The following is a 17,032-nucleotide window of genomic DNA, read 5'->3' as shown; positions in this document are numbered from 1 at the left end:
TGTAATCTTTATCAAAATAATTAGTTTTTGGATAACCGTAGGTTAGAGGAATGTCTTAAGTGCTTTCAAAACCTTCCTAAGACGTCAATAAGAATCCTCAAACCCTTTTAAATATTTTCAAATGATTTTAACTGTTTATGTCTTTTGAAAATAAATGTTTTCTTGATTTTTCTTTCAAAATTTAGTGGCGACTCTAAAAGGTCTAAAACTCTTTGAAAAAATAATGTTTTTCCTTTTTCGATAAAACATAGTCAACGGTCTAGGCCAATTTTTCACCGCCTCCGTTTTCCTTGGATCAACCTCAACCCCCTCACTGGAGAGGATATGACCAAGAAACGTCATCGACCGTAACCAAAACTCACATTTTCTATACTTGGAAAACAATTGATGTTCTTTAAGTACTTCCAACACCACCCTCAAATGGTTCATGTGATCACCCTCATTTTTTGAATATACCAAGATGTCGTCAATGAAGACTATGACGAATGAATCTAGGTAACTTTGAAACACCCTATTCATTAGGTCCATAAACGCCGCCGGAGCATTAGTGAGATCAAAGACATTACCAAGAAATTATAATTACCATATCTAGTTCGAAATGTCGTCTTTGGTACATCCTCATCTCTCACCCTAAGTTGATGACACCCCGACCTCAAGTCAATCTTAGAAAAGTAGCTTGCCCCTTGGAGTTGATAAAAAAATTCATCAATTCGAGGGAGAGGATACTTATTCTTAATAGTGAACTTGTCGAGTTGGCGATAATCAATACACATTCTCAAGGACCCCTCCTTCTTCTTTACAAACAATACAAGAGCACCCCATGGAGAAATACTAGGCTTTATGAAGCCCTTGTCTAGTAAATCTTTGAGTTGAGCTTTCAACTCCTTCAATTTGGCCGGAGCCATCCAATAAGGAGGAATTGAAATGAGATTCATTTCCGGTAGCAAATTGATACCGAAATCATTTTCTCGTTCGAGAGGAATACCAGGAAGATCATTAGGAAAGACCTTTGGGAATTCACTCACTACGGGGATCGACTCTATGGGAGGAATTTTGGAGTCTAAATCTTAGACTCTTACTATCTGATATCGACAACCTTTAGAGATCATTTTGTATTCTTTTAGACAAGAGATGATACGACTCTAGGTTTCAAATTTCCCTCCTCCCACTCAACAATGGGTTCATTTGGGAAGCTAAACCTCACCAACCTTGTCCTACAATAAATAGAGGCAAAACAAGCATGCAATCCATACCCAATATAATATCAAAATCAACCATATCAAGTTCTACACGTTCAGCATAAGAAACTCTATTGGGCAATGTTATAGGACAATTTCTATACACCATTTTTGCAACAACCGACTCACCCACCGATGTATACACTATAAAATGTTCATGCAAGATATCAGGTAAAATGTCAAACTTTTTAACCTCAAGAGGTGTAACAAATGACAAAGTAGCACCGAGATCAGGTAAAGCATATACATCAATAGAAAAGACTTTCAACATACCGGTCACCATTCTGGAGAAGTCTCTTGCTCACCCCTAGAGCAAAGAGCATAGAAGCAGTTCTTCATAAGAGCATCACTAGTACCACTTGATTGAGTTTGACCACCCTTTTCTTGTGGCCCTTCACTTTAGGGCAATCCGGAACCTTATCTTACCACAAATAAAAAACTTATCCATCCCAATGAGGCAAGCACCATAGTGCTTCTTTCTACACTCAGACAAGTTGGCTTCTTGCTTGGGGAAGTAGTACCTCTTCCATTTTGAGACTTAGGGTTTGCAACCTTATCACCACGAGCATTAGGGAACTTGGATGGAACATGATTAGAAAACATTTTCTTGAATCTTGGCTTGTCTTGGATTTCAATCCTATTCTTTGTAGCACTACCATCAAAAGATCTTGGCCTCTTAGCATCTCTATTCTTTCTCCTAGCCCTTGCCTCCTCTACTCTCCAACATGCACCATAAGACGGGAAATGTTCATGTTTTTATGTAGCATAGCCGAATGACATTCCTCTTGCAAATCATATGACACCCTCGTCACAAATCGGTTCATTTCATCTCTAGGATCGGAAACCAAAGAAGGAGTAATTTCAAGGAGTATTCAAGCAAACTCATACCTCCTTGAAGAAGGTTGATGAACTCCACCAATTTGGCCTCCCTCATCTCCCTAGGAAAGAACTGATCAAGAAATGCCTTATTAAAGATCTCCCAAGTAACTGATCCACCCCTAAGAGGCCTATTATCCCTCCATCGAACATACCAGGTTTGAGCCATATCTTTGAGTTGGTATGTGGATAACTCGGACTTCTCACTAGTAGACAACCCCATAGCAAAGAGTATCTTGTAGACTTCATCAATGAACTCTTGGGGGTCTTCATCAACCTTGTACCCATAGAATGTAGGGGACTCATCCTAGTGAAGTCCCTTAGACGGGAAGCCATAGTAGCAATTTGTTGATGAACATGGTGTACAACCTCTTAATTAGCTTGGGTTGTCATGGCTTGGGCTTGAGCGGTGGCGGCTTGTGCTTGGGTAGTAATGGGTTGGGCTATTTGGAAAAGAGCGTCCCTTATATTCTCATCCGTCAAAGCAGGAGGATTCATCGGGGCGTGGTCATCATCCACAGCTTCTCGAAGAGGAGGAACTTGATCACCACGGGGAAGGGCTCCCACATTGGCAATGTCTTCTCAAGTCTCCGTTCCACATTCCATCGAGTATTCATTGCCTATAATCACAATGAAAGGATTAGATGCAAAAACCACAATAGGTATACTCTAGTGGCACGATGGTAGATTTCCAAGAAAGTAAGAGTTTCCTAAGCATCACATAGATTCCTATTAATAAGTATGGCGCGCTGAACAATTATGAATACAAACCTATTTAGACGTGGTTGAGAGAGATACATAGACTCAAAGATATTCAAACTCATTCTCTAAACCAAGTTTGTCACATCCGGGTTTACCCCCTAGACGTAACCGGTGTTGTCGTCCTCTTTGGGGACTAAGACTAACTTCTTAGTCTTACATCATTACATTCACATGTCAAAAATACATAAACATTAAAACTTTCTTTACATCTACTTGGAGGTTTACATAGACCTCTACATATACATAATCTATTCATATCGAGTATACATAGACCGTTCATATAGGAAGGTTACATATCCTTCTACTTTTATTGCACACATACATATAAGATAAAATATACTTATTAAAGATTGTCTGATCTCATACCATCTAAATGATCATAAAAATTTGGGCATAGGACTACATCAATGTAAATAAGCCACATATAGGCTTATACAAATCGTACTCAAATGAAAATAGAATGAATATTAGAGTTTTGGAAACAAAGCAACTCCATAAGGTAGATATTGGCATCGCGGAAAGTCAGGACCTACCCACTTGTATAGTAGAGAATATCCAAGTCTTCTTCAAGTCGTCTCGAATGAGCCTTCAATGAACGGAACCTAAAATATTTGGAAAAACAGAAGAAAATGGCTTTAGTACACCACTTGTACTAAGTATGAGACCATAAGCACATATAACATCATAACATGCTAAAAAGGGACATTTAGTTAAACCATGCTATTTTACCTCTTTAAAAGACTTATGCATAGTCAAGCAAGTCATACCAAACAACAAGGCATACTTATTAAAAGTAGATAAATTAATATGCACATCATACTTGAGCTGATAATCTACTACAACCCTATCATCAAGGAATAACATCACAAGCATGAACAAGAGTTAACCATATCATAATAAGCAAGACAAGTACCCATGAATCCTCATCAAGTGAACCAGTGCAATGACCAAGTAAAGCCCCATAACCTTACTCAATCAAGTAGCCCCAAAAAGAAACCATAACCAATGTCCAACATCACATAATATAATCTTTATGGATACATAACATCATACTTTAATAATATAATCCAAATACATGTTCATAAGGATAATCATCATCATATAATACCATTTATGTTGTATCATCAACTATTATCATCATATACATCATTATTATATACATACATAATAACGACTTCCTAAAGCTTCAATCAAGGCAAACTAGTGCAAGGCATAAACAGAGTCCCATACCTCTACCTAAGCTAAGTCAAACCTCTCAAGTCACCCTAGTTAGTTTATACTCCATTGATTCATTTTAGTTTAGGGAAAACTTTCCTTAACCGACAGAGACCACAAGATCTAAGTGTGAAATCCGGTGTTGTAAAACCTTACACGATTGAAGGTGGTCTACAGGCCAAGGTAAAACCTAACATAAAGATAGCATCTAGGTGGATCCACTAGCTAGTATTCCTATGGTGGCAACATAGTTTAAGGAACTTGGGGTCGTCTTGGAAACATCATTCTAAACCCTATTGGTTCTTGAGGCTATCCACCCGTGATGACCATAGTGAACACTACCTTCCCTATTTGGGAAAGAGTTACCCCCTCACATACAAGATCACTCAGTGCTAAGCTAGGGTCCCTTTTTGAATTTTCTTTAAGTCTTTATTAACAATCATAACTTAGTTTAGGTCATAGGGTCTAGCCCTTGTATAATCATCATCATCATAGCTCAATAAGAATTATGTGAGTACAATCCTTTCATTACAGTTCATACAAGTGAGGTTAACACATTTCATATCTATTTCATAATAAAGCACATTAGTAAGCATCACCATCCTTATAACATTTACATCTTAATCAACCTCACAACCATAGTCAAGACATTTAAATTCAACATTATACCACCCTATCAATCCTAAATAAGGCATACTCCCACATAACATCATGACATAATCACAATTAACCACAAGTTGAAGTAAAGAATAAGGATTGCAAGACTTACCTAGTCTCCTTCATAGTTCATCATAAAGGTCTTACCATCAACCCGTAACTCAACCCAATTAGGGGAGTAACATAATCACATAATGATATACAATAGAATAAAAAGGCCAATTTCATCACTATAACACAATTCAATTCTAGATCATAGCTTAAGACAAGATACTTAGGTCAAACTCACAATATACTTCATAACCTAAATCAACATCTCAAGAACCAGCATATTAGGCCTATGATTCATATCAATCTATTCCTAATCAATACAATAACATCATATGGTAGTAATTCAATAAATAACCAAGACAATTGAATTAACATTATACAATTCATATCAAGATCACAACCTAGGGTTAAAGGTAGAGGGTCATATTCTACAATTTAGACCAAACCATTAAGAATTATAATAATTAATTTAGAATCCATGTTAATTTTTTAATATTATCCTAAGGAAAAAATAAAAAAATTAATTCATGACATGATTTTCGAGTTTGAGAAGAACCCACATGAAAACTCAACTTTTGAAAATACTTTGAAGGCGCCCTTTGAGTAAAGAAGTCTCAAAGATGAATTAGATACCATAACTTAACTTTTGATGAAAAATTTATGGTGAAATCATCCCTTTACAACCCCCAAAACCTCCCCCTAGCTTTTCTTTAATGGTGTCTTCCAATAGATAGAGAAAGAAGTGAGAAGGAAGAGAGATTATTTTGTGAGTTGTAATGAATCTAATGGGGTTGGGGTTTTTATATGGGAGGTTAATTAACTTAATTAGACTCCCTTAAACCCCTAACTAACCACCTAACCACTTAATTAAATGAGACTAATTTAAAATGTGCAGGAAAATTAGACCCTCACAGACGAGACCCCGATCGATGGTCCATCTGTGAGTCGACGGTCATTGTACCCTTCTATGCTTCACATCCATTATTTTGGTGAGTGACTATATAGGTAAGGGTCTTACATGAATTTTCAAAGTATTAGTAGACAGTTGGCATCGATGCCTCGACGATCAACACATGCCTCGTGGTTTATGTTTCGTTGGTGCACACTGCCCGAACAGTGTTACCTCCTACGTTCTAGAGTCCTACTCAAGAGCCCTTAGTTCATCCTTGGGGATTAGTACCTGGACGTTTCGACCACGTATCATATTAAACACATGTTAGACACCGTGCCACTAACTTTCATGCACTTCTGACTCCTAAAAGCTAGTCAAATAGGCTAAAGAACGCTAGTGCATCCTTGAACTAAATTTCCAAACGTCATGGACATTCTTAGATGTTTTGATTTCTAAGCTTTATAAATGACATATATTCATTATAATAGTCCTTATAAAAGTGTCTAGACCTCAAGACACCTATGTTAGGCTTTAAGACACGTCTTGGATTTTTGAAATGTTACACTAGAATTAATTAGCAATGATGGAATATGAATGTTTATGAATGAACTTAAGTATTGTTTAGTTTTTTGAACTAATTCTCTAAAGACCCATAAATATTCCTTTTCTCTTAACCTTAACCCTTGAATTTTGTTAAATGATAATAAGAAGGTTATGTAATTGAGTATGTTCTTGTGTAATTCACTATTGTATTGTTATATTAAGCTAATTTATGGATAAATATCACGAATTTGGTATGAATTCTTGAAAGGGTATTATGAAGGCCGTGGGTAAGACCTTCGAGGTTTTGAACATGCTATTATAGAATTGTTGGTTTATCTTTATTAAGGTTGATTACTTGAAGTATGAAAGATAGATTTATGAATGTATTATCATGGTATGGATGTGATGATTGTGAGATGATGGTGGGTGTGTTACTATGTGGAATTGAAGTTGATTTCTATAAACATCTTGTGAGTATGTTATGAAGTAGTGTTCTCACATGTTTTTGGGTTTGTGATGAAAGGGCTTTCTCATAATAATACTATGATTTATGTACATGTTATATGAGGGGTTAATCCTTTAAGACCTATACTATGAATTGATGTTTATGAAAGACTTAATGACACTTCAAAAAGGGAATTTAGCTTAGCACCGGTTAACTTGACAATGAGATGTGTCCCTTCACAAAAGAAGGGAGGTTCACACTTTATGATCTCATGAGGTGAAAACCACAATTCTAATTTTCATACAGAGGGTTTCTAGCAACAACCTCCTAGTTCCTTATCTATGTGTCCCAATAGTATTTTTAGCTAGAGGATCCACCTAGATAATATTACGAATGTTATGTCTTACCTTGGAAAGTAGGACACCATCCTTTCTGTGTGAGGGGACACCGGATTCCATGTAGCTCACATGGTCTATGTCGGTTATGGCAAAGTTTCCCAATTTTTAAAATGAATAAATGGAAATAAGAAGATGAACACTAACTAGGATTACTTTAGGGATGCTACTTAGTGTAGGTAAGAGTATGAGACTTTACCTATACATTACATAAGTGGTCTTAAGAGGGGTTCTAGGGTTGGTTCTTTATGTATACTCATTATGAATGATGTGATGTTGGTTTCACCTGATATGCATGATGTTGGTTTCACTTGGTATGCATGGTGCTGGTTTCACTTGTTATGGTGATGTATGTAGTAAGTGAAAATCCTTTTGATCTTCTTGATAGTTTGTTTTGTATGTGTGGGGTTATGGGTCGTTACATATACATTGCACTAGTAGACATGAATTAGGGGTTATGAGTAAGGCCTTATGACGTATTGATAAAATTAAATTTAACATGAAATGTTGAACTATGGCCTTATTATGATGTACTTATGATTATGTATATGTTTTGTCATGGTATGAAATTGTTTACATGTTTCTGGAATGTGCATAAAGGCTTTCCAAGTAAATATAGCATGTTTTTAACCAAATGTCCTTTTGTGCATATTTTCAAATGTTTTACTTGCGCAGCTTCCATAGTTAGTACATGTGGTTTATGCTAACCCATTTTTCTTCTATTTTCTACATAAGTGTAGGTTTGGGCCATTGAGGTGATTCTAGACCTTTCTTGAAGAAACTTGGATTGCTATTCCTAAGTTGGTGAGTCATCAAGTCCGAGGATAAAATAGTTTGATTTTAATTCTAGTTCCACCTTCCTTATTAAAAGAATATGTTGTAATTCATATTATATGACTTTTTATTAATGTAAGGGCTAAGTCCCAATTCTCATACTCTAATGTTTAGATGGAAATGTGAGACAAGTTAGTTTCTATTTTGATATATTAACTGAAGTTGAACTTTAAATGAAAAGTTCTTAAATTTCTTTCCGATTTTATTTCTTTTGATTATGCAATGATGAATGATAAGGGCTTGTCTAAGACCTCTTTGAGGATGAAGACCCTGGTTATGACTACGGGTGCTCTCGGGTTGTGATAAAAATATAGTTGCACTTGGGCCATGATTACCTCTAGATGCCCCATCTGTGGTGCATTTCCACCACCCCATATGTGGCATTAACGATCTAACTACTTGAGTCTAAAATACAGGTCGATATACTTCCAATAGCGCTACCATTTGGGGCCAAGTATTAGGAATGATTGTGTACTTGAATTTCATCTCAATAAAAATCCTGACTGATATCCCAAATTACCTTGTTGATAAAGTATGCACCTCCATGTAACAATGCATTTCTCCAACTTCATAAAAACCATAAGATCATATTGGGAATTTCTTGATAAACCATATTTTGTCTAGGATTACTATTTGTGTCTTACCATTTTCTTATAATTTGCTTCACTTGAATCCATGAACCTAACAAACCAGTTGCATTAGAGAATTAAGCTCATATAGTGTTGACAGTTTTCCCTTTTAAAAATTTAGTGCTTTACTGTCTCCTTTGCTGGAACGTCACAACAACCACACAATGGTGAGGTATTTGATTTCCATTGTACCATTAGAGTGGACACTGCTATTTTATTTGTCCACACCTTCCAAGTTAATAATGATATTTTGAAAGGAATACCTTGTACCATAGTTTCTTGTAAAAATAGTACTAATGTTTCTTTTTCTAAGTAGTTCTATGAACTCTTGACTGTGAACTTACCTGAACAAGTTTTAGTCCACCAGTGCTTATCAAAAATATCATCCAGTCTCACATACTCCAATTTTGTTTGACATGTTCCGTTACATGATCCGGAATGTGCATTTGCATCTCATCATAATCCCACCTATTATCATCAGCATGATCTCAATATAGATCATGTTATGGTTTGTTTTTCTTAAGGTTATGAAAAAAGAGGACCCAATCATATCCAATTATCAAACCAAATAGAAGAAGTACCACATTTAGGTTCCCATCGCATATGTTGTTCAATAATATCCCTATTCATCAACATACTTTTCTATAGTTGTGATCCACCTTTGATTGTACTAAACTTGGTATTTTCTTCTTACATTATTCATTCCATATGAAAATTTACCATAGAGAATTTTGAGTTCTAGATCGCCACCAATGTTTAGCATATAAGGCTTGAGACATGTCAATCTTAGATCTTTATCCTAAATATTGTTCCAGGAAGCCCACTGTTTGCTCTTAGTATTGATTTTGTTACTCCAAAAAAATTTGTCAAAGATGATAAGGATTTCTTTTAATACACATAATGGAGGCACAATAGCCGAAAAAGGACATGGTTAGCAACAGTTTGAAATACACTTTTTATCAACACTTCTTTACCTCCATAACATAAGATGCCAAATTTCCTTTCCAAGCCTGTAACTTTGTTTTAACTCTTCCAATAAGATCAAAATAATGCTATTTTCTTTTCCTAGAATGAGTTCCTTAATATTTAAACGGGAACTAACCTCTATTAAAACGTGTACACTCTTCCACCAATGTTTTATCAACATAAGCTACATTTTGGTGAATATAAAAGGCACTTTTGTCTCTGTTAATATTTTGCCCTGATTGATTCTCGTATTTCTTCTACACTGACATAATCTTCTTCAAAGAGTATTTTTGTATTGATGCAAATATAATAGTATCATCTGCAACAGATTATTTATATTAGCACTCAATTTTTGCATTTCATATCCCTGATGTTGGCTATCCTTACATATAGCATTTAGGGCCCTGGATAAAACTTCAGCTATAAATAATACAGGGGTTAGAGGGTCCCATTGTTTCACCCCTCTGGTGGAATAAAAAAACATGATATTGCCCATTTATTAATACAAAATTATTTGACAGTAATTTCCATATCAAATCAACCAAGGTCTCAGCAAAGCCCATCTTCCTTAGCACCCTCATCACGAAAAACCAAGACACCCTATCATAGCCTTTAGACATATCAAGCTTAAAATATAACATTTGATGGTTTACCCGTCTTTCTGATATATGCAACAAGTAGAAACACATTTTCAATAATACATATACCTTTCACAAAACCTGACTGGTTTGAAAGGATTAATTTGGGAAGTAAGCCTTCCACTCTATCAGGTAAAACCCTATAAATGATCTTGTTGATAAAGTTACTCAAGCTAATTGGCCTTAGATCAACAAAGATGTTACTATGATCTTTTTTGGGCAGTAAGATCAAATTAGTGTGAGTAATTGACTTGGATAAAGATTTAACCATACAAAAATTCTTGGACCAATCTTAAAATGTCTTGACCTATTATCTCCCAATAACTTTGATAGAATTTACCTATCAAACCATCAGGACCACCAGCACTGTCAACATTCATGCTGAAAACAACTCGCTTTACTTCATCAAGAGTAGGATCTCTACACCATCTTCAATTTCCTCTTTTGTAATACTCTCAGGAATGTGCCTCAATAATGAAATAAATGTAGCATCTCTCTCTTAAAGAAATTGGTTAGCTTAGAATTTTGTTGCCTCTGCTGCTATTTCATTTTCTTCCACCACCCAAGTACCCTGACTATCTTATATTCTTTTAAGTTGAAGTCTTTTTCTTCTACTTCATAATGCTATGAAAAAATCTTGTACTTTTGTCCCCTTTCTCAAACCAGTCAAATTCATCTTTCTGTCTCCAAAAAGTTTATTCAAAGTGCAAGTATATCTTGTGTTCTACCTGAGCCTTCTCGAGTACTACTCTATTTTAATCATTGGGAACCTCCTCAAATAATTTCTCTTTAAATTTAAAAATATCTTTATGAATCACTATTTGTTTAAAGATATCATCATAAGTCTCTTTACTACACTTACTCAAGGTAGTTTCAACCCTTCTGATCTTTTCCTTGAATAACAAAAAAGGATTCAGATTTTCATTAGCCACCCAATTTTGTCTCACAACTTCAGTAAAAGCAGCATTTTCAGTCCAGAAGTTCAGAAACCTAAAAGGTTTCCTATGTATAATCACCCTTTTGTCCATGTGTAGTAACATAGGAGCATGATCAGATCTTGTTATAGAAAGATTCTCAACCTCCATTTGAGTAAACCAATTCTGCATCAGCTGATTCGATAAGATTCTATCTAATCTCTAAGAGATACAGTCTTTTCCAGTTTTTCCATTCCACCAGGTGAGTGTTCGAATTGAATTTCTGCTAGTTCACAACTATGGATACAAATATCAAAATCTTCATGATCAACATCTTGGATTGGTAATCCACAATTATCAAAAGCCATTGGGGTGTAGTATCATTGTCATGGTATCAGAGCACAAGGTATATTAAATCAGTGATTACTTTTATCCTCACAAGCATTGTATATTGCATTGTTTTTCTTACAGTTCATGTTCTAGATTTTGTTTTCAATTAATCAATGTTTAGATTAATTTTCTCCACCTTCTTTTTGCTAGTGTGTTGTTATATCTTAGATTGAGTTCGAATTTTACTTTGTATATTTGAATTATGTCAAATTTTTTTGTAATGGCGATTGAAGGGATCCCAATCAATTGACAATCTTGTAAGTAACAACAGTGTTGGTAGTGTGGACATTAGTTCTCCTTTATACATGCATCCTTCAGATAATCTAGGTGCTTCACTGGTAAAAGTTAATTTTGATGGAGTAGGTTATAATTCAGGGAAACAAGGTGTTCTTAGAGTTATGTCAGTGAAAAATAAGTTGGGTTGCATCAATGGATATAGCAAACAGCTCGATCCAGGAACATCACTCTTTCCCCTATGGGTGAGATGTGATGATATAGTTACCTCCTAGGTTCTCAATTATATAGCTAGTGAAATTATAGACATTGTGGAGTATGTATTCAACTCATTTGAATTATGGAAGGAATTGGATGATCGACATGATCAAATGAATGGTGCTAAGATGTATCAAGTTCAACGAGAGATCAATGAGTAATCACAAGGTACATTAGATATTACCACTTACTGTACTAGAATGAAGAGGCTATGGGTGGAATTTAGTACATTTCATGTTCATACTCAATGTATTTGCAATTGCATATGTGGAACGAGGGAAAGTATGTTCAAGGTTGAACTGGATAGGAGATTGATACATAGGAGATTTATACAGCTCCTTATGGGATTAAATGAAGTCTACATTGTGGTTCGAGGAAACATTATCGTGACGAATCTATTACCTTATTTAGCACAAACCTTCTCTTTGCTAGTAGAGGATAAGAAAAAGATAGAAATCAAGCAAAGTAGTCAGTCGGTTAAGGAATCCGCATCTCTCAATGCAAGCATTTCAGGGAAGAAGGTCATAGAGTTTTTTTGCCTTCAATTGTTCAGATGGTGCAAGCACCTCTAGGTATTTAAGGAAAATTACTCTTCAATAGGAAAAAACAGCTTCAGGACCAACTACTCCCAAACTAGTTCCTACATTGGGAATATGCCTCATATCACTGCAAAAACCAGGACACACCGACGACAAATGCTACAAATTGCATAAGTACCCATATGTTTATAACTCTAACAACTTTAATCAGAATGGAAACAAAAATAATAATCAGTATCTCATGTTTAATAAAAATAAATGACTTGTTTTTTATGTCCTTAGGAGTGCAATGTCACTAGGAGACAAGGATAATAGGGAAACTCATGTTAACACAGGCCCTCCGCTAACAAAGGAATAATATGTCCAATTCGTAGAGTTATTATAACAACTCCAAGTTAAGAAAAATGGAGATAATGACAATCACATGGACTTCCTACTACCAGTGTAAACTTTGCAGGTAAGATAGCTTGTTCTTCCACGCAAATTGTCATGCAGGTGTCCTTATGAAAGGTATGACTCTTAGATTATAGACTCAGAATCCTCTAACCATATGATCTTTTCCTCTAACTATATGAACTTTTATATAACAGTACTAACAAACATTACTTACCTTTATTGCCCCTTATCGATTACCTTGTCAAATGGTTATAGGGTGAAAGTTGTGCAAACTGGTAGTGTAGTACTTGCATCACATATTGTTCAACATGAAGTGTTGTATGTTCCATCTCTTAATTAAGTATAATCTTTTCCATTCATTGTCTTTTAAAGTCCATACCTGATAGAATTTTTTGTTTCACTAAATCCTCATGCATTTTACAAGCTCCTTCACTGGAGAGGCCTCTGGTGATTGGTGAAGCCAAAGCTGGACTATATTTTTTTGTGTTCTATGTGTTTGATGAAGCCTAATCATCCTTGGTGCTAAGTGTGTTGCATCAACTACTTCTGCCTCTAAAATCCTGTCAAGTCCAAGTGTTTCTACTTCTATGTTTGTTAACTCCATTTTTTTTCCTTTTCTACTCATGTAAACATAGTACACCATCTCTTGTACAATATAGTGTTTCATTCAATAAAAATTCTAAGAATTCTAATTTTTTTATGACCCATTCTTGTAATGATGTGAATGTATTATGGCACAATAAGCTTGGACATGTACCTTTTGTGAAGATGAAAGAAATAAAATCCATAGCTGAGAACTTTTGCACCAAGAAGCCTTTCCTTTGTAGAGTCTGTCCAATGGCAAGACAAGAAAGACTACCCTTTCCACATATAACCAACTCATCTACCAGACCATTTCAATTGTTGCATATAGACCTTTGGTGTCCCTACCACTTGATGACACATGAAACTATAGATATTTCATTACCCTTATTGATGACTATATTAGGTGTACATGGACTCAACTATTGACATGTAAGAGCAACACCTTGGCAGTCATCAAAAACTTCATATCCATGCAGAAACCAATTCAATGCCTTTGTTTAGACCATAAGGACTAATAAAATGTACTCGAGTTTGTAAACTTAAAAACCTCATATTTTCTTAAGTCTATGGAATCATTCATGAAATAACTTGCCCCTACACACCACAACAAAATGAGGTGGTGAAAAGAAACATAATTACTTGCTAGAAACTGACAAGTCTCTTCTTTTCCAATCAAAATTACCACTTAAGTACTGAAGAATATGTTTTGAGTGCCACATATATCATTAAAATACTACCTACTTCACACATGAAGGGGAAATGTCAATATAAATTGTTGTATAAAACTAAGTAAACTTACTCCCACATGAGAACTTTTTGTTGCCTCTGTTATCCCGCCTTTCCAAAATCTCACAAAGACAAATTCCAACCTAGAACAACACGTCACATATTCGCCCTTTTGGATAAAAAAGATATAAAGTTCTAAGCCTGGATACAAGAAAAATACATATCTCCAGGGATGTAGCTTTTAAAGAATCCATTTTTCCTTTTTCTACACTATCTAATGTATCTTCTTTTCTTTCTGTTTTGCACACTGTGTCTTTATGGACAATATGCATACTGAAATTAGATCACAAACAATGCAACTATTGAAAATAATATAGTTTATGCAGATAACACCTTACTTCACTCTTCATCTGACTAATCAACTTCTATATATACTGATCAAGACTTTAACTTGGATCAAATATTCTACAACATTGAGAAAGTTATTAATTTTCTCCACACCTCCAACTTGAGGGGGGATATTGTGATTCAACTAATTATGTATCAGTTTATTTCTCAAGTATTGTATCCATGGATGGTGCTTGGCCATAATTGTGCAGTATTATTAACTAAGTACTTTCGAAGTTGCGATCGAAGGAGCAAATTGAAACAGGAAAAAAAGAGATATGAAAACATGGCACAAGTGATGACCCAAATGACTTGCTGACTAAACATGTTATGGGACTAGCACCCAAAATGTGAATTCAATCTTTTTATTAAAAATTCTATCAAATGTGCGAAAAGAAGGCCAACTTTGTGAATAATTAAACCAAAATATAAAGGATCCAATCAAGGATCTTTTAGCGTTCGAAGTGCAAATTTTGAGAAATTCAGAAGGGAAAGGGAATGAGTTGGAATCTTGTGGAGAGAGGGGTTGATTATTGGCCATGATTAAGTAATTTAGAAAATAAATCAAAAAATCATTCTTTTTTTGCATGCCCAACTAGAGGGACTGAATGTATTAACTACTAAGGAAAGCAAATCCCATCTCGAGTAAGCATATCATAGTTGTATTATCATGTTTATTTTGAGATTTACTGTGTATATATATATATATATATATATATATATATATAAAGAAATACGAGTTAATTCTCCATAAAATTACATCTCAAACCTATCAAAATTGAAAGACATTCCAAGTTTAGTACATTTTAAGAAAGATCTAGCAAGGTTGGTCTTAACAATGAGCTAACGTGATTAGAAAGTGCTTTTAGGGAAATATCAACAACATCCTTAAATCCGTATGAAGTAGAATTAGGGTGTGCATATGTGAACATTGGGATCAATTCTATGACGGTCCTCCTCTTTCTTTCTACCTCATCCATTGGAATTTTTAAAAGCTCCTCTTCAATTTTTATGTTATGATTTCGTTCTAAATCAATGTAAACAGAATATGTGGTAGGATTAGAAGGTAAAAACCATTGGTATTGTGAATACGCGGTGTGATTTGAGAAGAAAACTGGAATACATCCAGCGAGCATGGAATCAAAGGTAGAACGTCGAGTATATGAATCACCTAAGACTTGCAAGCAAAAATTGGATCTCATCATCACTTTAACAACTTCTATCGGGTTGTGACATTTACTTGGTCCATGTCCACATTTTAAAATCAAGCAGTTACTTGACTCCTCACACTGTTTTATGACTCTGTCTCTCGTCACAACTTTTTTCTTTCCTGTTCGCGGAGCCCCAACAAATGAAAACAAATGAATCCTATCCATATAACTCATATTATTTTGCCATTCAACCATTTCAGACGAGGTTGATGGATGAAAATACGAGGGGTAAGGAATTCCATATTGATTATGACCTTCCCAAGGATGTCTTTCGACAAGAAGTACTGACATATTCTTCACAGGAGACATGTTCAACAACTTGTTGGCACCAAAATCGGGAACTTCATCACTCCTCATGAAATCCCAAGCAGTTCTTCCAAAAGCCATGAAATGATCTCTACCACTATTCCTTTTCCACCACTTTTGCTTGTGTATATACTCCACCAATTGGACAGCCAATGCATCACGAGTAGTATAATTTAGCTCACGAAACTTGCTCGAGGCATGGAGGCCCCCATAAAAAGGAACATAAAATAGAGTTGATTTATGTGCATCATTTGTACGACAAGGATGATTCTGGATTCGAGCATGAAAGATCAATTCAGCGATGAGTTGATGAGTGGTAAACCAACTAGAACCCATTTGAGGGAGTGGACTTCCGAGACCATTATTTGTAACATGAGGGCACATATCCGTATAGATATTCAAACTAGTGCAATCTCTCAAGAGATCAAAATTGTACTTGGATGGAAGATTGTATATGTAGACAGAGAAATTGTCTTTGCATTCTCTTGGAGGAGTTGAAAGGAATAATCGGGTTGAATTTGATACTCTTTTGGGTGAAAATACTAAGAGGAAAAGAAACCAAACCATGAAGGAAGTTGTGATAAGTATGATGACTTTCAAATGGAGTTGAATATCTTTTAGAGTGGTAACAACTAGTTTCTTTCCTAATGTGTATTCTTCATCTTCCTCCTTTCTAATAGATTTCATATGATTTTTTCTCCACATGATGAAGAAACAGATAGAGGGGGAATGAATAACAAATAATATAGTTGAAAGACAAGTGATATGTATATATATAGTGTTTAATTGAGAGGAATGATGTACTTTGGAATTGTTAATTTTAATACAATGAATTCTTTGAATGTATCCATAACATATTCATTTTAAATGATTTTAATAAGATAAGATTGGAAATGATGGTAACATACTTGTTCATGGTAAGTGGCATATGCATTCACCTGATCA

The 17,032-nt window shown here is 35.2% G+C and overlaps 1 protein-coding gene across 1 annotated transcript; it reads right to left on the bottom strand.

Moving 5' to 3' along the window:
• Positions 1-15,376: 15,376 nt before the first annotated feature.
• On the bottom strand, positions 15,377-16,798 carry LOC101246291 (probable xyloglucan galactosyltransferase GT17). Its single transcript, XM_004231465.2, has one exon. The coding sequence runs from the start codon at positions 16,790-16,792 to the stop codon at positions 15,377-15,379; it is 1,416 nt and encodes a 471-aa protein (XP_004231513.2). The 5' UTR covers positions 16,793-16,798.
• Between the last annotated feature and the right edge of the window lie 234 nt (positions 16,799-17,032).

The sequence above is a fragment of the Solanum lycopersicum genome, chromosome 2 (genome assembly GCF_036512215.1).
Source record: "Solanum lycopersicum chromosome 2, SLM_r2.1".
Taxonomy (NCBI): Eukaryota; Viridiplantae; Streptophyta; class Magnoliopsida; order Solanales; family Solanaceae; genus Solanum; species Solanum lycopersicum.
Note: the sequence above shows the minus strand (reverse complement) of the source record. Positions and strands in the feature narration are given on the sequence as shown.